At 39.9% G+C, this 23,076-nt stretch overlaps 2 protein-coding genes across 2 annotated transcripts in view; one reads left to right on the top strand and one right to left on the bottom strand.

Moving 5' to 3' along the window:
• Nucleotides 1-23,076, top strand: part of heyl (hes related family bHLH transcription factor with YRPW motif like) — a 44,189-nt gene that overhangs the window by 10,886 nt on the left and 10,227 nt on the right. The gene's annotated exons all lie outside the window — the stretch shown is intronic.
• zbtb8b (zinc finger and BTB domain containing 8B) lies at nucleotides 1,399-7,606 on the bottom strand. Its single transcript, XM_072674803.1, has 4 exons — nucleotides 7,502-7,606; nucleotides 5,469-6,553; nucleotides 4,473-4,630; nucleotides 1,399-2,985 (listed from the first exon to the last, which is right to left on the bottom strand). Exons 2-4 carry the CDS (start codon nucleotides 6,514-6,516, stop codon nucleotides 2,686-2,688), a joined length of 1,506 nt encoding a protein of 501 aa, XP_072530904.1. The 5' UTR covers nucleotides 6,517-6,553; nucleotides 7,502-7,606; the 3' UTR covers nucleotides 1,399-2,685.

Raw genomic sequence — 23,076 nt, 5'->3', positions numbered from 1 at the left:
GCTTACTACCAGTTAGGCTATCTGCTTTCCCATTTGGGCTCGTCTTTCTTGGGAAAGAAGTTTGTTAGCAGTTGCTTTCTCCAGAACGAGCACAAAGTTAAACGTGCCTAGTTAAAAAGCCCGGAGAATGGGAACTAAACCATTTCGTGCAGGGGTGAGGGGGCCTGTCCACTATATGTAGGCTAGGACACACAATTCCATACATCAGTCAACCTACTTATTTACCAAAAACATTTCATTTCCATTAGTTAGCAACATTTATTGTGATCTTTAAATTATATGAATATTTAAATGAAGGAACCCTCTTTCCACTTTTCATCCCATGATGATGCCCCTGGTTATAGATTTATCATAAATTAATTTTATTCAGGGGAAAGCAGTGAGGGCAAGCTCATGTACATATTAAAACAAGACCTAAGGCTTTAATGTAAGGTAGATGTTCTCCTTAAAGAACATTCATCTTCAAAGATCCCACTGTTAGCACAAACACCAATATTGGGCATGTTTTCATTGTTAATATAAAGTAAAGACATAGCCATTAACACTGATAACATTAACACCTTCTTATTTCAACATTTATTTTATCAGCTCCACTAACCACATAGAAGCACCTCGTAGTATATAATTACAGTCTGTAGTCCATCTGCTTCTCTGCATACTTTATTAGCCTCCTTTTAACCTATTCTTCAATGGTCAGGACGCTATAGGCCCACCACAGAGCAGGTAGTACTTGGATGGTGGGTCATTCTCTGCACTTCAGTGACACTGGTGGATCAGCAGTGCTTCTGGAGAAACACTGTTGTCCACTCCTACCTGATTGGTCCACTTTGTAGATGTAAAGCTCATTTGTTGCTGCATTACAAAGACCTACAAAGTGCACCTATGCGGTACGTGGAGCTGAGAAAACTGAAAAAATGAGTGTAGAAACAAGGGAGTGGTGTTAATGTTGTGGCAGATCGGTGTACATATCCATTAACACAATTTCAAATCTTATTTACTGAAGATGCAAGAGTTTGTAGTTGCATTAGTTTTATGAGGGCTGAAACATGGGGCTGAAACATGGGGCCGAAACATGGGGCCGAAACATGGGGCCATGGGAACAGAGAGCTGTTTTCTACAGAATGGCAATGAGGGAACCTGGGGAACATAGATATGACAGTGCCTGGACATAGAACTATAGAACTACTCTCTAGACATTTCATAAACAAAGGACCCTAGGAACATGGGGATAGGCCCGTTTCAGTTGGCATGGTCTAACTTAAGAACTGCTACGAGTTCCTGCAGGAAAATAGATGCTACGGCACTAACAATTAAAATAAAATCAAGTACAGTGCCCTCCGTAGCTCTTGTGAACAGATTACTCAGCAGTTTGGATTGAAGAGCAGCGAGAGACTAAAATATAGAATGTCACCATTTATTTCTGCATGTTATTTCATGATCACAGAACTTTGTGGTCAGTACAACACAACCACTTTAAAGGTGAGCATAATGTAACTTACTGTTTCATACTTGCATACATAGGAAAGTAAATAAAGCCTGCAAGTTAGAAAAGTTGCACTTTGGTCATACGTCAATTGCACACAATAACCACACTAACCCATGAACAACAGCATTCTTGGTTGAGGGCTGACTTGAGTATGACTAAGTGTTATAGACAGTTACTAAACGAAACTTAAAAAAGAGAAACCATCTTTCTTTCTTCCTTTTCTTCTTTTAAAAAATATGATTGCCTTATCATTTGCTTTTTTGTCATCTACTGTGTGCACACAGAGAAATTTATAATACAGCATTTTTCAAGACTACGCCCTAAATAATTAGTGTTATTTACATACAAACAGGAAATAAATAGTTCTACTACTGAAATACTTTGAACCGTTTTATGGTCATTAAGGTTTTCCTAGAACCTTGAGTTTGCCTTTTCACCACCTTGGCCATCTTTAAACAGCTGCATCACAATATTATTATTGAAATTGAAATGAACAAACCAAAGTGAAATGCTTAGTACTGTACCATTAAATGTACATTGTAATTTCATAATTATAGCACTGTATCTTTAGCACTTAAACACAAAAACTAATCATGAATAATTAAACATTTCAGATAGTCTTTCAGGGTGTTTTGATGTGAAATGCTGTTCTAGAGAAGCGTCAGAATTGTTCACAGTAGTGGTGATAGGAGATACTCTTTTATGATAGTTTTGGCCTACAAAGTGTATATTATAAAATATATAGAAATGAAAATACTGTCAGTGGAAATCTCACACTAGAATATCAGTATTATAAACAATAATAACATCTTCAACATTTAATTTCACATCAAAACTTTGTTTTCATCCTACTGATTTAATTTCCCAGGAATTCTTGTAATGTAAAGCAAGAGATCTTATCAGGCATTCAGTCAACCTGTGAAACTAAGAAAATCTGGTTAAATGAGATTAAGGGCCCTTTATCACAAACATGTCCGCAGTTCTGCATACTAACTTGCATCAGCATGACAGTACTTGCCACAGTGAATATCAGGAATACAACCGTTTCAGATTTTCAGGTTCCATCTTCTTGTAAGTCTTCACCAACAGGTGGTAATCAACATCGTTCCTAACCGTTGGATTTGCTTAATAAAGTTAGTATAATGTATCAGAGGGTAATAAAGACACTGTCGGGCAGAAAGGAGATCAGGACGGAATGACTACAGAAGATTCCCACCCTCAGCAATCTGCCTCTGGATGTCCTTCTTATCATCAAGCTCACCAGCGCCAGCGCTGGGCTCCTCGTCTGCATCCTCCATGAAGATCGGCCATTCGGAATCTCCTGAGCCTTGCTCCACACTCACAGATTGGCTGAGGTTCATGGACTGGGAGTCCTCGTTAGTTGTGGTGACACAAGTACAGCTATCGCAAAGGCCAAACCGCTTCAGGCCTTGTGAAACGACCCCGGAGAAGACACGTCTGCAGCCCTTGCACACAATGGGCCAGCTGGAGCGGTGGACCTGTCAGAGCAAGGGCGGGCAAACACAGTAACATGAAGATGAGGTGCCTGCAGTGACACACCAATCTGCCATAATATAGGTCTTGTGGAGTCTATGCCTCAATGGGTCAGAACTATTTTGGCGGCATGAGGGGGATCTACTCAATATTAGGCAGGTGGTATTAATACTATGGCTGATTTGTGTATATAGCTGTGCATGAGTTAAGCATAAACTCCAAACAGCCCATTTTGCATAGTGTTATCATCCAGTTTAATACAATACAGTGTATTGTCTTGGTAATATCAAAAATAACTAAAAATAAGTATGCCTTAGATTTCAAGTTATGTTTATATATATATATATATATATATATATATATATATATATATATATATATTTTTTTTTTTTTTATAAACAAATTTTAGCTCAATACTCCAGACTGTAAAATGGCTCAGTGGAGTTGCATGAGCCAGATAGTTTTTGTAGCAGTACATGCAAAACAAAAGCCTAAATGTGGTGAGCTTTTAAAAAAAAACAACAAACAAACAAAAAAACCCCACAACCAGGAAATATCATCTCAGGTTCACACTTAAGGCATTCATTGTTTTCTTTACATTTCACTGACTGAGAGACATAGGGTTTCACGACATTGCTGTTTTCCAAAATGCTAATACACTAGCCACAAACTAACGTGGGGGTCCTCAGCAAACATGCTTGCCCCAAGCTGATGCTCTAGTTTTGAGCCAATGCTCTAGTCACAAGCTATTACATTTACAACGACTGACATTTCTCCATCTATACGTTTTTTTATTTTTTTTCCAGAGAACAAATAGTCTGCACTAGGGATGTCCAGGTCAGGTTATTTTTTTAATATATATATCGATCATCTTTATGCTGAGCATCAGCTCCCATCGTTGTGTTTGTATAAATAATACAGCCACATAGTTTAGATAAGATGTGCTGCTGATTAATCCTGACGTAAAACACTTTTATTTTTAGCAGCATTTCCTATAAAAGAGACATTCTGGACTAATTGTTTTAGTTTAGTAGAGACTTGTGACTGTGTTTAATATCTTAGAATCCAGTCTGACTCACCTCCCTGACCAATCAGCTCCCAGCTCCTTTAAAACACTGCAGTCAGATCACTTTGTTTGTAGTGGTACACATTCTGGACTGATAACTGTTTTTCAACTACTGATGTTTTTTCTTGGGATGTCGTCAAGTGAATTCGCTGTATACTTTAAATCAGAGTCTTCTACAAACAGTTGGAAGAGCAGCCATTACACTGTGCTATCAATATCTGTACTGGCATCATGACAATTAAGCCTGTTACCTGACTAAAATAGAGAGGACTGCAATTTGTACCTTAGAATTAAATGTGTAAGTTGCTAAACAAGAGCTGCTATTACTGCCTGAGATACTTCCTGACTTTACACTGTGTTAACAAGTCACTACTGTGTTGTATCTGGTGTGAATTCTGCAAAAAGTTTGCAGTACAGCTGACTTACAGTGACTGCGTGCGTGCGTAGATGCTCCTGGCGCGTGAAGCGCTTTCCACAGATCTCACATGGATATGGTCTTTCCCCTGTGTGGCAGCGGATGTGCCTCTTCAGAATGCCCTTCTGTTTAGTTGTGTACGGGCAGAACGGACATTTATGCAGTCTTCCTGTAAAGGCAGAATGGAATTTAATATTAAAACATTTTAAGCAGACCACCAATCACTCAAACAAAGGCTATGCTCATACACACAATGACAAAAGGACAAAAGTATTGGGACACCTGCTCATTTACTGTCATTCCAAAAAAGAAAAACCTTCCACTGCTCCACAGCTTAATGCCGGGAGACTTTTTACCCCTCTTGCCCACGCCTGCCATTTAGCATGGTGCCAATAGGTTCATGTTTATCAATTCCAGAAAGTCCTATTCTGTTGGCAGTACATCTCTACATGGACTAGACAAGCTGTGCATGAACACATCTGTGTCAGCAATGGGTGCAACTTAAAGTAGCTAAAAGTATTCATTAGAAAGGGGTGTCCACAAACATTTGATCATCTGCTTTAAATTATAGTGTTGTACTATGAATGAGTTTTGAAAAAACACACATAACCTGAATAGAGCCAGAAATAAAAATGCCTAAATATTGCAAACAAATATTTGTGACACACTATTTATTACACCAAGTATGTCTGAACCGTTAGGACTACAGGCATGTATAGCTGGAGGAAGGCTGTTAAAACTGCTCTACTGAGAGCTAATATAATTTTCACACCCCTCCACCTGTGCACATCATGCACAGTTTTGGCACCAAGGTGTGATGTCATATCTAGAAATTTCATCATCTCTAATTATTCATTTTACCAGCATTTCAGAAAAAGAACAGAAAACTTGCTGTAGACTTTTAAAAAATGGAATTAAGCAATAAGGCCTGTCAATACAACTTCTCATAATTATCTTAATTATCTAACATATTCCCATTGAGAAAAACAATCTGCAAAAGTTCTTACCTGCATCCTCCACATACCAGTCACTTTGTAGCTCCATACTACAAGGGCCTCCATGCCCAAGACCCTCCTCTACACGGCCTCCCACACTACTGCTTCCCAAGCCGTGGGAAAAGTGAGGCATGAGCTCCTCGCGGTTTGAGTTGGGTCCTCCACGAAGTAGCACATCTACAAACTGCTTCATCTGATAGTTCGGACAGGGCAGGGACGTTTGCTCAGTGCTGGGTGCAGGACTTGAACTGAGGGTCCTGTCCTCACCATGATTTGGGTCTACATAGAGGGTCATGTCTTTAGACTCAAGTGAACACTCACCTTCTTCATCAGGGTCAAATTTAATCTTGGGGTGTCCCAACCCTACAAACAACCCTGAGGAAGAGGAGTTGATCAAGTCCTGCCCTGAGCTGGTCTTAACTGGAGTGTCTGTATTGGACTGGTTCAGGAATCCTGTCTGTGAGTTCTCACTTTCAGAGTCTTTGCTACTGGTGGCAGCTGGTGTGGAAAGAATATCAGATGGAGCCTCAAGAGAGGTGGGCGTTTCCATGCCCTGAGGAGTTCCCCTATCCGTTTGGGATGTGGAAGCTGCAGGGGCACAGGAGACCGAAGCTGGAGTGCCACTATCAGCAGGTCCCTCTCTCTCCCTAGCCCTTTCCCTCTGGCCTTCTTTCTCTCGGTTACAGATCTCTAGTGAAGATTTGATGTAACCTTTGCAAAAGTTCACCACATCAGTCATCTGCAAGTAGCTGGCAGCAGACATGATTTCAATCACATTGTCACTCCGCAGGTGTAGCCGACCAGAGTACAGAAAGTCCAGGATAAGGGAGAAGGCTTCTGCCGTGACAATGTCCAGCGAAGCAGTGCTATGTCTATGTCCGCTGTCCTGCAAGTAATGCACCAGCAGAGCCCTGAAATATCCACTGCTGGCAAACAGAATGTTGCGGTGTGCTTTGAAGACGCGGCCCTCAACAATGACGCTGCAGTCGCAGAAGAAGTCCCTCTTGCGCTGTTCATTCAGCTCACACAAAAGCTTGGATTGATAAGAGGGCACCTCCATCTTCTTTGTTTACATGCAGCCTGGATCTACTGGGATTCTTTGCCAAAGAAAGGGAAACAAATGAATGAGGATCATAAATAATTAATAAATGCTGTACAAGCAAGTAATCACACGTTAATAAAACATGTTAATAGCAAAAGTTGGGGCTAGATCATATTGCCGGTATAATGCTACATAGGAAAGCTCACTTAATCGCAAATCAGCATAATACACATTATTCACCCATCCATGGCAGTGAACACACACTCCTATAACATTGACATGGGGCAGTGAGAGCACACTCCTAGGGAGCAATCCACCCCACCCCCACGCCCTGATGGTCTAGGGCTTTAACACGACCTTCTGGTCCCAAGATCACTTCTCTTAACCTTAAGGTCATGGATGCCCCATACCCATATTATGAGTATATTGCAAGGGATTACTACATACATATACTGATCCCTTGCAATACAGCAAAATCATAAATGGTTATCGTGACATAGTGATAGTTGTATCCACATTGGATCTGATCAGCTTGGTTATCTAGGCTTGGACTGAGAAGTGAGGGTCAGTCCATGTACAAAATGTGATACACAAATAAATATTGTTGTTGTTACTGTTGCTGTTGTTATTGTCTCTGTGTGGGCTGTACCACCAGACTCTGTAAAGTCACCACATTAGACTCCCCACACTAGATAACTAGCTATAGCTACACTATATTAGTTATTTGTAGGCTACAGGACTGAACCTCTAAACGGTCTTTACATACGAGTCTCGCCATACAGGACAGCAAAACGTGCAGGAAACAAATTAAAACGCCACTGCAGTGAACCATTAGGACATTATTAACAACAGTAGCTCTGAGTTCAGCAGCGCCTCGCCATTATTTAAACGGACAGCGCTTGGTTAGCACGCAGCTTCCACAACAGCTGTTTTCCTGCTTATCCTACGTAAATCGTTTCTGGCATGAATTAACGAAATAAGAACAGACACACCAGTGTTTTACCTTAGCTAACGAGCGAGGTTGTAAACTCGGAGACTGGACTCTTTATTCTCAAAGATCTCGGCTTGGTTTTGTTGCTAAACTGCTAACGTGTAGTGATCCGCTTCCGGAAACCATGTAGCGTCACGTGAGCGATGACGACACGCTGCCGGACCAATGAGAGGAAAAGAAAAAAAAATGTTTGTAAATTATAAAGTTTTTAATTATTTTTTATTTAAATTTTCTAGTAAAATAAGTTGATGGGAGGTTTACATCCACAGTAAAATCCAGTGCTGTACAAGTTAATGATAATGATAATTTGTTAATGATATTATTTATTATATTAATATATTATGTTAATGTTATCATAATGTAATGATATTAAAGTTTTAATTGCACAATGCAACACCAAAATTAATATATATATATATATATATATATATATATATATATATACTGTTAATATGCTAAAGGCCATAAAGGCCAGAAATGCAGATGACTGGATGACTTTTATAAATAATACAATTTAGGTACAATGTGCTGCCAGTTAATACTTAAGTGAAATCAGTTTGGTTTTAGTAATGTGACATTCTGGACTGATTAAAAAAAAAGACATTTTATAGTCTGTTTAATGTCTTATAATATATAGACAGTCTGACTGACCTTCCTAGGTCGTAGAAAACACTGCACTGTGATCCCGTCATGTGTGATGCCTGTGTTTAGTGCTTCACATTCTGATCTGATCTTTGGTTGTTTGTCGATTACTGATGTGAAATAACTGGTTTATAGTGTGGTGACTGCTCTGTGGTTTTGTTTTGTAGAGTGTGCGTCCGTCAGCCTCTTTCTCTAGGTTTAAATTCGCTGTTCTGTGCTGGCTTCCATGACTGTTGTGTTTCTACCCAGCTGTAGTTTAGTGTGAATCTTCAGCAGAGTGTATTTCCCCACATGGAATTTGCAGCGTGGATACAATGGCCAGAAAAACAGACAAATGTGAGTGTCTCAAGTGTAAATAGTCTCAAGTGGCAATATCATCCGTAAGTGGCCCCTGGAGGGCACCAGAGGGCACTATGCTGGAACGGTAAAAACAAAGGATTTTGTACCAAGCAGGGTTAATATGCCTGGGTTCAGTTCAGGTTTATCATTTTACTTTAGATTATTTAGTTTTACACCTTTAGTGTATAAAAAGACAATTATTTTATTTAAAGCCCTTGCTTTATTATTATTATCATTATTATTAGTAGTAGTAGTAGTAGTAATAATAATAATAATAAATAATATTGGCAGAACATGTGTTGATGCACTGTAAGACTGTTCCTGTTTTACTCTAGATCATTTTTATTAAAAAAAAAAAAAATCTATTGCAGTAGCTTCCATCACCACAGGGGGGAGTAAAACCCCCCCTGAAACAGATAAAAGGCAAGTGATGTACTCCATATTTGCAGAGGTGCTAAAATGCATGCAAAAGTGAATTGTGCTGTAACACTACAGAAGCATCCTTGTCTTAAAGACAATTCCAGTTTGGTATTGTCTACAAATCATTTGCAACAAAGTCCAGCTTCTCATTCGCCCATGTTGCCATTTCAGTTTGACTGTCAGTCCACTTACTTTTGCCCACAGTGTTTGCTCTGGAATGTGTGTTTATTTGCTTTCTTTGAGTCTGGCAATAGTTTTTTTTTTTAACCATTTGGACCAAGATAAGGTAAACACACGGTTCCTGCAGGTCACACCACGCCTGTGCAGCACAATCCCCAGATCTCAGACATGCTTTTTACACTGAGGGGTCGCAGGGTGACTTATTTGTTTAAAGAATTTTCCCATGGTAAACCCACAGAGCACAAAGGCTTCCTGGTGGCCCTTCGAAACCACAGTGTAGGCAGGCGGGCAGAAGCAAGCATAGCCTCTCTTTTGAAAATGAAATTTATAGCACCTCATAAAGATTATTCATGCTCATAATGTCTATATGCAAACCAGAATAAACCAGAGCGGTGTCCCCAGCACTGTAAACACAGAGCTACACAATTACGAACGCTATGCAGGCCACATGACACCCCAGTGTGACCACAGGAAAAACACTGAATTTCAACTTTGGAAGCTTTCCTTAATACATACTGCCACTCACAAGTCTGGACACTTTTCTCCAATCTAGTTATTGCCAATTGTCAACCCTCCATCACACAATGCCACCAGTGCTGGGAGGGTGAAGGCTAGCATGCTCTTCCTACGAGTTATATAAAGCTCCACACCGTTTCATACCACCATTAATGCAAAGCCAATGGAAAGCCGAACACGCTTGGTGGAGAACACGCTAACGCTAACTGCTGATTCTTATTTGTTGGCATGTTTATGCCCTTGTTTCCCTTGCATGACACTGAGTGATGGGGAAGAGGGAGAGCCATCCAACCCACCCAGAGACAGTAAGGTCAATTATGCTGTCTTGGACTCAGACTACAGCTGATTGTGGCATTAACAGGGATCAGACTTATGGTTACCTGATGGGCCGATGCTAAACCTGTTGTATATCGTGTATATCGTTGCTGTTGTACAAAAACCCTGTATCTCTAAAAGGGCAACCTTATAGGAAGAAGAAATTCTATTGGTCCACTCATCATGAAATGTTGATACAATATAAAAAACGGCAGCCAGATTAAAATAATTCAAAGTCAAAACATGAAAACACAAAAATAGAGATACAAGGTTTTTAAATGGCAGCAGTGCAATGGCAGTTTGCTTTTTCACTCACTTGAATTTGGTTGGAAGTTCTAGGCCCAGGATGTTCTGGGTCTAAATGAAAGTTCAGTAGTAAAGACTCAAAAAAATAGTACAGTCAGTACAGGCCTATTGTAACTCACTCGGCTCAATGTTGGTTTAAAACCCATGGCCCCGACATAAAAATCTTTTTCTACTATTATATCTTCTGTCTTTTGTTAATAACTTGACCTCTCAGCACCGCTGTTGTAATTATTGTGACATGCAGCGATCGTGATCTAACGAACCCAAGAATGTTGTTTATAGTGTTTGAGTCACAAACTGTTGCTGTAGAACATAAAACTTAAGACTTGAGTGCTAATGATTTCTAACATCCCAACAAGGGATGCAACTGTCAAACACATGCCTGTTCTACATTTCTGTTAATTAGAAAAGCTGAAATGTCCCCTCTTGTAAGGCTGATGTGTGTTCCTGTATCTGCAGGTACTTCTGTAGGCACTCCTATGCATTGCAGTGGAAAGACCTAGAAAATGACCACAAGTATTCCGCGCTTATACTTATTGCTCTCCTGAGTACAGAGAGGCGGCCAGTGTGGTGTTTTGGTGTGCTTAAGCAGGGAGAGGAGCTGTACTTTCCCAGACGGGGACGCACACCACGGGCATATTTAGAGTCACTGAGAAACACTGATTAAAGAGGAAGACAATGGGGAGAGATTGCTCTGGAATGGTGGCATTTGGATTTTCAGGGCCCTGGCTCTCAGGGGTATAGGAATGCTCCGTGAAATGTTTGAATTACCCTAGAATCTCTGGAATTTATTTTGTGGCACCAGAGCAGACCCTTTCCCATTGATCATAAGATTCGAGACAGAGTCTCACTTGACTGTCTTTGTTGTGTGCATGTGTTTGTGTCTGTGTGTGTGTCTGTGTGTGTGTGTGTGTGTGTGTGTGTGCATGCGTTATCCACCACAGAGAGTCTAGAGGATTGGACAATGGGTTGGGGAGGGATGAGTAAGGGGGTAGATGATATGATCACATCTTTTTGGGCTTAATAGAATAGGCGCCCCTCTTTGGCCTGAAGACGCCACTCTCTGCTGTGGTCATGGGCAAGAAAGGGAAATCTCCTCTGTCTGTAATTACCACTTAATGTGCCTGTGCCTTCTGGAGACATTGACTCTTTTTTTCCCCCCGCGTCCTTCTTTCTCTCAAAGGTTTGACGGCTGCCAGAAATAAACACATCAGGCTTTTTATTACTGCATATATAGGAGCAGAGGGAGAATAATAAATGCTGTCCTCGGGACCACACGCTTCCGGCAGCACTGGATTAGCTCTGAGCATGGCTTTGCTGTCTAGAACTCAAGTGGTACTTGCTGGCTCCTCTCCATTCATCAATCTGTCCACAACAGCCTGTTGTCACTGCCTGTGACTTTAGACTGTTAGGACACAGGACTTTAGAAGTTTGGACACATCTACTTTACATATTCTATTGATTCAAATTATTGTAGTTATATATATATATATATATATATATATATATATATATATATATATATATATATATATATATATCAGTGCATATCTCATTTCTGACATTTCTTACATTTTTCACTTTGTGACTTAATTTGAATCCAACAGCTGTTCTTTACATTGAATGGACCAATAGAAATTCTTTGAAATGAATCTTTTTACATTGCCTTCCATTAAAAGATCAAAAATATTTCTTGTATATAAAATATTTCTGATATACAGGACAGTACAATGAACTTAAGCAGTCACAGCAGTAGTTTAAAACTATCAGTCTCAGCTGAAATGTAGAATAATCACAGATACACATAAATACAGTAAAAGGTGTAGAAATGTGAGGTCTGTCAGTCAGTCACTGAGGGTTTGGCAAGAAGATTGTAGTTAGAAGAACACCACTAGGTCGTCCACCAGCAGCTCACCTAATTTTATTTACTGAAGGACTGATTTGATAGTAGGTAATAGACCAGTGGTGGGCAATGGGGGCCGGAGTCCAGCACAGCTGCTCTAACAGACCTCCTTAACCTAGCAATTAAAAGTGAGTTGAATCAGGTGAATTGTGTCTTTCCTGCTTAACTTAAAGTCGAAGGGGTGTCCACAAACATTTGGACATATAGTGTATCAGTAATTAGACAAGCCACTAATACTTTTGAGAATTGAGTAATTTAGTAGTAATTGGATATTTAAAGGTCAAATGATGAAAACATGGACTGAACAAAAATAAATTTAAACATTTAAAAATATTATTAAAATATTAAAATATTATTTAAAAGATAAACACAGACATTTTAATGTAGACAACACAGATGAGTTTTTAATCAAGTAATTGTGACCCAATAATGTCTGTGAGATTATGAAAAACAAACATACAATCAGGTGTGTCCAAACTTTTGATTGGTGCTGTGTGTCCACTCTTGCTCAAAGGTCAGATCTAAGAGGCTAGTTTTGTGTTTGTGGAGATGCAGTGAGGCTGACTGTGACCGCCTGCCTGCATGGTTCTGTTTGTGTCTGTGCGGTTTGGGTGAGTCTGTGTCCGTGCCAGAGGCTGTGAGTCTAGAGCACTTTGAGAGTGTGTGAGTGTGTGAGTGTGTGTGTGACTGTGGCATGCTGGCGCTCGGCCTCCTGCTGCTGCTACCTATGGGCCGGCCGTCGAAGCTCTAAGCTGGGCTGTAATGACAGGGCTGGCTGGATGTAATTAAGTTCAAACATAGCTGCGTGGCGGACAGGGCTGGAGGCCTGCAGCCCTCGCTATCATGCAGCCTGACCACACACTGACAGCTCTCCAACACCCACCAAACACTGAGGCTAAGCCTGAGACGGCTTCTCACCTTTCCCTCAGCGCACCCCTCACACACTCCCCAAGCCACTGTTCAAAAGTTTGGAATCAGTGATTTCGCATAGAAAACCATTTTGGCTGCAGATATGTTATATGTCCAAATGTTTGTGGACACCTATTCTAATGAATGTATTCAGCTACTTTAAGTTACACCCATTGCTGTAATACACATGCAAATACTCACACACACAGCTTGTGTAGTGCCTGTAGGGAACTATTGCCAATAGAATAGGACTCTCTGTAGCAGATCTAAATCTATTGAAGCAGATATGAACCTATTGGCACCATGCCTAATACTAGGCAGCACTTAGCTGTGGAGCAGTGGAACTGTGTTCTCTGGAATGACGATTCTCCGGTTGAAAAGACTAAAAGCCAACACTAGCGTACAGGTGAAGTACCACTCAGAAAAAACGCTGGTGCAGATATCTGTGCAAAAAGACAAGGGGAGACTTGGCAATGACAGCAACGAGAGCCATGCAAGCTAAGTTGCATAAGCTAATCTAATGCGAGGAGAGCAGTGAAAGACTAGAAAGAAAGTGGCATAGAGAGCCCCAAGGGACACGGTACAGATTGGTGCTAGGCTAAAAGCTAACCATAGAAGACCCTACTACAATCTATTCAGCTAGCTATCCTCACACAGTGTCGACTGGACACTCTGTCTACTGTCAAGAGGACAGTAATGTTCATCAACAATTACAAAAAATAAGATCAGTTCTTGTTAAAGGTCTAAGAACAACTTTCAACAATCTTAAACTGGGCTATATTGTGTGCCTGTGACAGTGACAGTGATGTAAACCAGTCAATCAGAGCAAAGCTTACCATTGTTTTGCCAAACGAACCCACCACAAAATGAAAATCAGCTTGTTTCATTCTCAGGAAAAATAACAGGGTTGTAAAGAGACTTGTTGAACTGCATCAGAGCATTTTTCAAGTTAATATTTATATGTGACCTTAACATTTTTTATAAATGCATTATATGGCATGTTTAAATGACAGCAGAAAGCAAAATAGCATAAAACATAATAAAAAAAAGTTACAGTGAAATTGATTTTTAAAAAGCCTTGTATTTTACAAATCACTGCCTTAAAGCTGCCTTCATCAAACAACGGGGTCCAAAACAAAGGAAACAAGGAAGACATATTTATGTTTCTGCACCATTTCAAGGTAAATATTAAAATGTAAACATTTTTTAATATTGACAATTTTAAGGCCTTTTTACAATGTTGAGCCCTTTCTCTTTCATGCAAACCACTTTAGACAACTCTCAGAGGGGTTTGCATCCAAGCAGCTTTTTAAACCACAGCAAAATAAATGCAAAACGGGTTTGCTAATCATTGCTGTAATCCCTGCATACAGTACTGCTTAACATTTTGGAGTCAATATTATCTGTAATATTAATTTTATACAATCTCTGATAAAGCTGATCTAACCAGTGCTGGTCAAATCTTAATGTATATAACTGTGACTGTAAATACACAGCTGTGTCCTCTAATAATGCGTCATAAAAAAGCAAATAAATATTGCTAGTAATTTCATTGTATATGTCAGGACCTCATCGCCACGCTCTCCCCCAGGGGCCATCCCAGGACTTCGCCCATGCCCAAAGTAGAAGTTGGGATTCCAAAAGTTGGCCGTGCACTGACATGACCCGGCATGACAGTATAAACAGTGTATAAGCAAATACATTATAATGGCCCTTTGAACGATGCCATAGAAAAATCACTGCATTGCTTCTGAAGAAAAGTCTATGTCAGAGAGAGTTGTTCACTGCTATGCTCTTACAATGATGAATCCCGTTGTCCTCCTAAATTCAGCAAATACTGAATAAGGAAACACTGATGATGTCAGAATCTTTGTAAAAACATTGTAAGCGTGATTTGAAAATTTCGTTCGAAGTTCGATACATTTGGTCAAGTGTGTTGGCACCGCATGTGGGGCTGCATGATTGGTTCATTTTGTCATGTGATTGCTTAACAAAAAATGACAAATTGTCTGAATGCTTAAAAACATCTACAAGAGTGATTCCTTGTTTGCAGGCGTTCATGCATGGTGAAATGCCATGACTCAGCATGAGAATGCCATGAGAAGCGTTGTTCCTTACTGGTTGAGAGTTTGTGTCCATGGAAAATCAGGAAAAGCAATAAACGGATGAAGCTAGGTCCCATCGTTCTGCAAAAATGTGTGCAGAAAAGTGAAGCTCGAAATTACGGAATTGATCCACAGTTCGTAACAAATTCTTCTGTGTAAAAGCAAACCACTGACAAAAAGCACCTCCTACAAACAACCCTAGAACTTGGTCTTGGGATCTTGGATGTACACTTTAATAAATATGGTTCTTTATGGAACCAAGAGTGGTTCTTCAATGGCATCCCCTTTATGTTTAAGTGTATATAAAGTATAAATACAATGCAATCCCTATTATGGCAGGTCATCCCAAACAGACTGGCAGCATATTTGGTCGATTGATTGAGCAGCAGACTCTGCAGTCATCCTCTCTTACTCCATTCCTCCTGCACACCCAGCATAATCCTGTTCTGGAAGCTCTAAAATTAACTTCTCTTCGGATTGCTCCGACACCTTTTATAAATCCTTCCAGTTTATTTATGCTCTCCTAAACGTCCCTCAGAAGGAAGTGTCAGAGCAATCTGTCTTTGATAAAACGTCAGTGAAGTGCTGCGAATGTGGAAGAGCTTACTGGTCCTGATTTCTGAGGCATGACAAGTGTGCTTATCTACTAACTCAAAGACTAAGGTATCCCCTGTTGCTTTGTGCCACCAATTTACACTTGTTTGAGTACTGTCACTGGTTCTCAGGCTCATAAGGATCCACATAGTTCCAGTACACCAATGTGAAAATTCAAATGGTCAATTGTCAATTGTCTCTTACACCAGTTTCAGTGTTCACATTTGAACTGACACCAAAAGCTGTAAACTGTTCTCAGCACTGGAGTTACTTTGGTAACACTGATACATTGGTGTTACTGGTGCACAAGGGCTGATTTAGTGGTTTTAAGACAGTAGGCAAAATACAGCAACAGGGTCTACTGGATAGACAATTTTAAAGTCATTCATTCAAGCCTTCTCAGACCTTATGTCATTAACCTGAAACTATTGCTTTATGGAGCAGGCTTAGTGTAGATGCCAACAATAACTACAATATCTGCTTGACTTGGCTTCATTGACTTTTACACATGACCGAGAGAAAAGAGCCCATTCTGCAAAGCAGGCGACCTCAGGTACGTTTTCAGAGGAGCACTATTTTTGGCTTAGACTATGTTTCTGACTTTGACTGACAGTAAATCACATTGGTTACAGAGATACTTGTAGTCACCTTCATCTTCATTATTGTAATAGGTGTTTGACATTTACAGCTCTATACATTAACATTAATGAGCAGAAAACCTCACACCAAAATTTCCTCTATGCTATAATTTAACAGTTAGGTGCCTTGTTTCAAAACAGCCTGCCATAGAAACTCCCAAATTATTGCTAGAAAAAAATCTAAATGTTGTTACTAGTAATCATTAAATTCTTGATATTAATACATTGATACATTTTTACAAGTGAAAATTCAATTCTTAAAAATATATATTAAATTTTCAATATTAAAACACTATCAGAAATTATATGTAGTAATTAATGTAGTAAAAATGTAGTGATTTACAAACAATCACATTAAACCATCCAACTTATTATTATAACACAAAGTATTATGCAAATAATTGAAAAAAAAACTCATAACTCATAAATTTACATAATCCTAAATCACAGCCCTGCTTTAGAAACAATGTTTTTTGTACTCTGTTAAAAGTTTAAGATCCTTAGAACTAAAGAACCTCAAAAAGTTCCTTAAGGATCCGGTGCTTAAAATGGGACAGTACTCACCGGTTTGTGCCGGTGAGTCATTAATGTTATAATTCCAGTACACCAAAAGCTGTACACTGTTCTCAGCACTGGAGTTACTTTGGTAACACTGATAGATTGGTGAATTATGTGGATCCTTATGAGCCTGAGAACCAGTGACAGTACTCAAACAAGTGTAAATTGGTGGCACAAAGCAACAGGGGATACCTTAGTCTTTGAGTTAGTAGATAAGCACACTTGTCATGCCTCAGAAATCAGGACCAGTAAGCTCTTCCACATTCGCAGCACTTCACTGACGTTTTATCAAAGACAGATTTTTTTACATTTCTACACATTTATTTTCACTAGTTGACAGTACATAATAAAAAGCAAAATGTCTGGGATTTCATGTTGATTGCACGTCAGTAGTGTTTGCTCCTACATCTACATCAACCATTGGTGAAATTGGAGAGATAGAGAGAGAGAGATGGTAATTGACTGCAGCCTAAAAATGTCTAAACTTCTAGATACAAATCAAACCAATCAGATTAAATGTATTTGTGTTGCGCTTTTTTTTTACAACTGATGTCATCAAAAAGCAGCTTTACAGAAATCCAGTACTGAAACAAAACACAAAAGCCCTGTGAGCAAGCCAGAGGCAACAGTCGCAAGGGAAGACTCCCTTAAAGCTAAAGGGTGACCCACAAGGGGGGACCAATCCTCCTCTAGTCAGAACTAGTAAATAAGGTTACTTAGCAGTAGCTGTTCACCTGGCTCCAGAAGCATGGTTTAAATTTCTGGATGATGAGGATTTTTAAGAGTAACCCTTAATACATTTGCAGTGTTGCCACTGTAGTTGCAGAGTAATGAGTCGTAGGGTGGAACATAGCTAGGATTTTGTTTTTGATGATGATTAAATGTAAATGTAAACAGAATTCACAGAAACACATAAAACATAATTTTCATAAATATTGTAAAATTCCCTGTGTTCCAGCCAGTTATATTCAATCACAGTTTTGGATCTGTTATTTCACCTGTTATAATGCCTCCAGCACCACATGTGCAGGAAATGACTGTTTAGCAGGTAAAGAGCAAGAAGAGAATGTCCTGCAGCTCTCACTCTTTTAATTCAGCTGGGGAGAAACCGTGGCTGTAAATACTGGACAGCAACATTTAGAGTGGTTGTTGCCAAACTGGTGCTGTTGCTTTGGCTCAGTGGAAGAAAGGAATTCTCCTCCGTGTGTCCGGCTCATAAAAGCCATCGAGGAGTGTGTGATGTGGTCGAGGGCTTCAGTCAGAATGAACTGATTACCGTGGAGCTGCAAACGCTGTGAGTCATGGCACAGAGTGACATTCTTTAGACTCTTAAAAATAGAAACAGTTCTCTCTCTTTTTTTTAGGATTTGTTTTTCTCACTCGATGTCTGTGGGGCATCCTCCCTTGGTTTTGAGCCTCGAATCATAACCAGATCTCTTTTTCCACTTTCTCTCTTCCCTCTCCTCCTTCCCTTCTGTTGTTGGAGCTTGTTTAATCTTGAGAAGAAAATTGGCTTAGCGTGGGAACGGCACAATTCTTTTGGGGGTAGGTTTTGTTGTTTTAGAGTTGCTTTTTTGTTTTTTCTTTTTGCCTTTTTTTTTCAAAGCAAGAAAAAAGCCTAGCGTCTTGTGCCAAAACCTCATAAACTGAGATAAAAAAAAAGAGAGAGAAAGAGAGGGAAGGAGACCGCAACACCACGACAAAGATAGGGCCTGTCTACTACTAAAGAGCTTTACAAATGACAATCTTCGAGAGGGGAAAAAAGACAGACAGGGAGAGGACGACAGCGTTTCGGGGGAGAGAGAAAAAAGGGGGGGAAGAAATGCGGATGAGATCGGGGTGGTGGGGGGAGTAGGGGGTGGACAAAGGGGAGGAAACATTCCCCCGGCCACATTAAAGACATAAAAAAGAAAACAAACAGAAAACATGTCTGACATGAAGACGCTGGTTTCTGTGGCGACAGACAATGGCTGCTTGTGGCCTGGTGAGGCCTAACGGGCCCGTCTAGGCCTCGGCACCAGCCAGAGATACCGCAGTCAGGCCCTCTATCGGGGGCTTCACACTGTGGGAACGGGGCTTGAAAGGGACCTCACCAGGGGCCACAAAGGGCCCTTTCTGCTTCTCCTCATTGGCTTTTACCCTCCGTATTTATCTTTAGGGAGCCGGATGAGGCGGGCAGGGCCCAGTGGGTAAACAGCGCCGCAGCCTTTCTCTCAAACTGTCAGAGACAACCAGCCTACTCTCACACTCTCCACACTCTCACATGCTGTGTGATTGTGTGTGTGTGTGTTTGCTTTCATTAGTTAGGATGCTTTTGCTCTGTTTTCCAGCTAGCTGTTGCTAGATTAGGAACTAGAATGTACCTGACACAAGGCAAGTTCTTGTCACTCTCAAAGTGACGTATCAGTATGTTGAATTCAGTTGTTTTATATTCTGTTGTAGTATTTTTATTTTATTTTATTTTTTACATTTTTCCCCACTAATCTGGTACTGTTAATTATGCTTCATGTGACCAGGCATGTGAACTAATAAGGTATGGTTTTTGATATCAGAATGAATTTACACTGAATTTTCAGTTAAAAACATCATCATATTTAAAATTTCTGGCGTATTGTTATCTTGGCAACGAAAAACACGGGAGCTCCACTGACTGAAAACAACCTAGGCAGACGTCAACAGTCAGGCTTTCATTGGCATATCCTGGCAGTGAATTGTCAACACAGGCGCGTGCCCAACGGGTGTACACCCTGCTGCTGCAGCACTGAAATAACAATCCACCAAAGTCAGTCTCATAAAGGGAATGGCAAGTGACATGCTGATTGGTTTATTGCACGTTAAGCTCAAAACACACCCATGATTAATTAAGAGACTTAGTACATGCATTTGCACATTTCGAGGCCACGCAAGGCGTACCTTCCCCATCATTACGCTAGCGAAGACACACGGACACGCCCTACATCAAGCTGTGCGGTGCCCTAAAATGAGTTATTCTACCCTAATGGGTTTGCATTGTTCAAGTACATTCTTAATGTTCTTTAGTACATTCAGCTTAAACGTTTTGTTTGTTTGTTGAACAAAGCTTAACTTAATCTAGTTAAGGAAATACACCCCCATTTGGAAGCCTGTCACTTCAAACACAAACACACACAAAGGAAATACAGACATGCATGAAGGTTGTAATGACTAATGCACTGCGGGGTTAGATACAGTAAGTTCCCTCGATTGCATGATGATTGCTTGCAAAACTGTAGGCTATAATGTCATTTGGCTCAGTATGCGTATGCACATGCATGTGTGCAAAGGAAAGAGAAAGCCGGAGTGTGAGCGAGCATGTGCGCATATGCTTTTGTGTGTGTGTGAGACTCGTAAAAATATGAGCTTGTTAATTTCAATTGTGGAGGCGGCCTTGTTGTGGTGAGGAGGGAGGGCACAGCAAAAGCACTGAAGTGGCCGAGCAAAAGCGCCAAAAATCTCTCTGAATCCCCCCTCGCTCCCTCCGCTCAGTGCCAGCGCTCCGTTTGTTCTTTTCTGCCCTCTGTTTTTTCCCCTTCCAAACAGATTTTTATAAATTATGTTATTTATTTGTCTGCCTAATTCTAGTCCTTTTTTTTTTACTTGCTCATTTTTCAGCCTGCTTTCTTCTTCATTTGTCCTCCAAAGAGGAAATGTGACACAAGGCAGATCAAAAAGGTGCAGAAAAGAAGGACGAGGAGGAAGAATGAGAGGAAAAGGCGAAAGAGGCCAAAAGAGTCTAGTGAAAGAAAAATATTCAGAACGAAGGAGAGGAAAATAAAGCTTTGAAGTGGAGGGATGATAAAAATAACAACAGAGACACATGAAGGCCCGACTTCATAGATTACTCTTTTCTCTCCACTTGCTTTCTTCTTGTTTTTCAGGCGGAGGGTTCGAAATAAGATCCAGACCCGAACGAAAGAGGGATTGGTAATGAAAGGAGATGGAGTTGGGGGGATGGAGGAAAAAGGGGATCTCTTACACTCATCTTGACTCACACACCACACCATAAGCCTCTGGCGACTGCCGAACGCCACACTTCCGCTTTATTGTTAATGACATCCACCACCTCCTTCTCACAGCACTGAGCAAACTGCAGCAGCTGAAGGCAGTGAGGGTCTTTATGCAGCTAATACCCAGCTAACAGCAGCAGCCTCACATACTCCCACAGGCACACACACACACACACACACATACAAGCAGTGTGCTTGTATGTCTAGGCACATACATAGAACCAGTGATGTACAGAAAGGAAAACTGGATACAGATGTACACAACTGACTGGAAAAGGCTAATAGGGTTTATTTGTAAGTTAAATACAAGATATAAATATTATAATATTTACAATCATAACAATTAAAGGAGAACGCCACAGATTTTTCAAAATGTTCAACGTTTATTTAAATGGTGGTGATAGGAATCAGGCTGTACGATTTAATTTATTAATTGATCTTCTTATCTTCTACCTGGACAGGGTCATGGTAACCTTGCAAAAAAGTATACTTAAAGTTTATTTTATTAAGTAAACATAAGTAAAGTACAGGTATATTTTTATACTTATATATATATATATATATATCTTTATTACGATAAGTATACTTAATCTACTACTAGTGTATTCATAAGAGTGCTATTTCAGTACTTCCTGGCCCACTAAATATAGTTAAGTTTACTGTAAACTACAAGTTTAAATAGTTTTTTATGCAGCAGGTTTGCTTTTTTAAGTGAACTTGCCATAATTACTACTTAGGTTTTATTTTTACATTTGTATACTTATATATTCTACTCTTTTGAAATATTTGAAATATATCTTTACTGTACTTCAGTACATTTCAACTTAACTATCATATACAGTACCAGCAGACTACACATATACAAACATGCCACTTACATTAAAACGTATTGTATGTGTCAGAAAGGCTTATATCTAGAGCAAATAATGAAGCACAGGTACAGGCCAAATAAACTTACTCTTGTGTGTACACTTGTCAGTATATGCAGGTATACTTCAGGATCATTTAAATTAATATGTCTCATGAACTGTGATCAGTACATGAAAAGTAAACTGAAAACATACTTGTTTTTGAGGAATATTAATAGCATACTTGAATAAACGTCTTTTGTAAGGGTGGGTTCAAAACCTAGCCAGAATCAATAGGCACAAAGCAGGAATATGTCCTTCATAGGGTACTACACGCATCCATTCACTATGACTTACATCCAGGGGCAGTTTAGCATAGTCAATTCACCTACCATATGTATTTATGGGAGGTGGGACAAAATCAGAGCACTCAGAGGAAACCCCATGGACACACCAAACTCATCACAGGTAGTCAATTCTATTGAATTTTATTTATATTGTGCTTCTCACAACAAATGTTATCACAAAGCAGCTATACAGAAATCTGGGTGTAAGCCAGTGGCAACAGTGGCACCAAGACAGAGGAACCGATCAGTAGAAAAATGATCAGATAAAATTAGATAATGGAGAACTATGACTAATGTCAGGCCAGGCCATGAGTTATGTGTTATGATGCTTACAACAAATATAACAGTTTTATTTACTGTCCATAATAATAAGAAAATCTATATGGGTCTTCAGAGTTTTTATATTTAAAATGTTATGGATAAAATACTGGAAAATCTTTATCCATATTTTCACAGACATACTCTTTTATGCTGATAAATTGAACTTTTGCTGTTTCAAATCTGGCCAATGTGCCCCCAAGTGGTAGAAGAATCAGTTCTGCTGCATCCGTAACTCCGCCTCAGTTGATGATGAAATTACATTACAAGCCTCATTAATCGATTCCTATTCATTTGCTCAGATTAGATTTGAAAATCTTGAGGGTTCACATTCATAAATGTAAGTGAGCAGTAACTGTCTGAAGAGTAAACGCATCTGTCCCTGAAGTGGCACGCTTGTTCACATTCATACATTCATGCACATCCCCCAATCACCAACAGCACTAAGCACATGCGTACAAGCAAATAGGTACATAAAGTCAGATCTGACTGTTCACATTCATGTCGCAAATTCATGCCCAGAAATACATACGGAGACTCTACTGATATACATGCCCAAGAATACATATCTGTACAGTGAAATGTGTCTTCGCATTTAACCCATCTGTGGTAGTGAACACACAC

Source organism: Salminus brasiliensis, chromosome 3 (genome assembly GCF_030463535.1).
Source record: "Salminus brasiliensis chromosome 3, fSalBra1.hap2, whole genome shotgun sequence".
Lineage (NCBI taxonomy): Eukaryota > Metazoa > Chordata > Actinopteri > Characiformes > Bryconidae > Salminus > Salminus brasiliensis.
Note: the sequence above shows the minus strand (reverse complement) of the source record. Positions and strands in the feature narration are given on the sequence as shown.

Excerpts from the sequence above, each read along its gene's own strand:
- zbtb8b (XM_072674803.1), bottom strand. The coding sequence starts at position 6,516 with ATGGAGGTGCCCTCTTATCAATCCAAGCTTTTGTGTGAGCTGAATGAA. Across the intron at positions 4,631-5,468 it reads CTGGTATGTGGAGGATGCAG|GAAGACTGCATAAATGTCCG; the intron begins GTAAGAACTTTT and ends CTGCCTTTACAG. Across the intron at positions 2,986-4,472 it reads TACGCACGCACGCAGTCACT|GTCCACCGCTCCAGCTGGCC; the intron begins GTAAGTCAGCTG and ends TTGCTCTGACAG.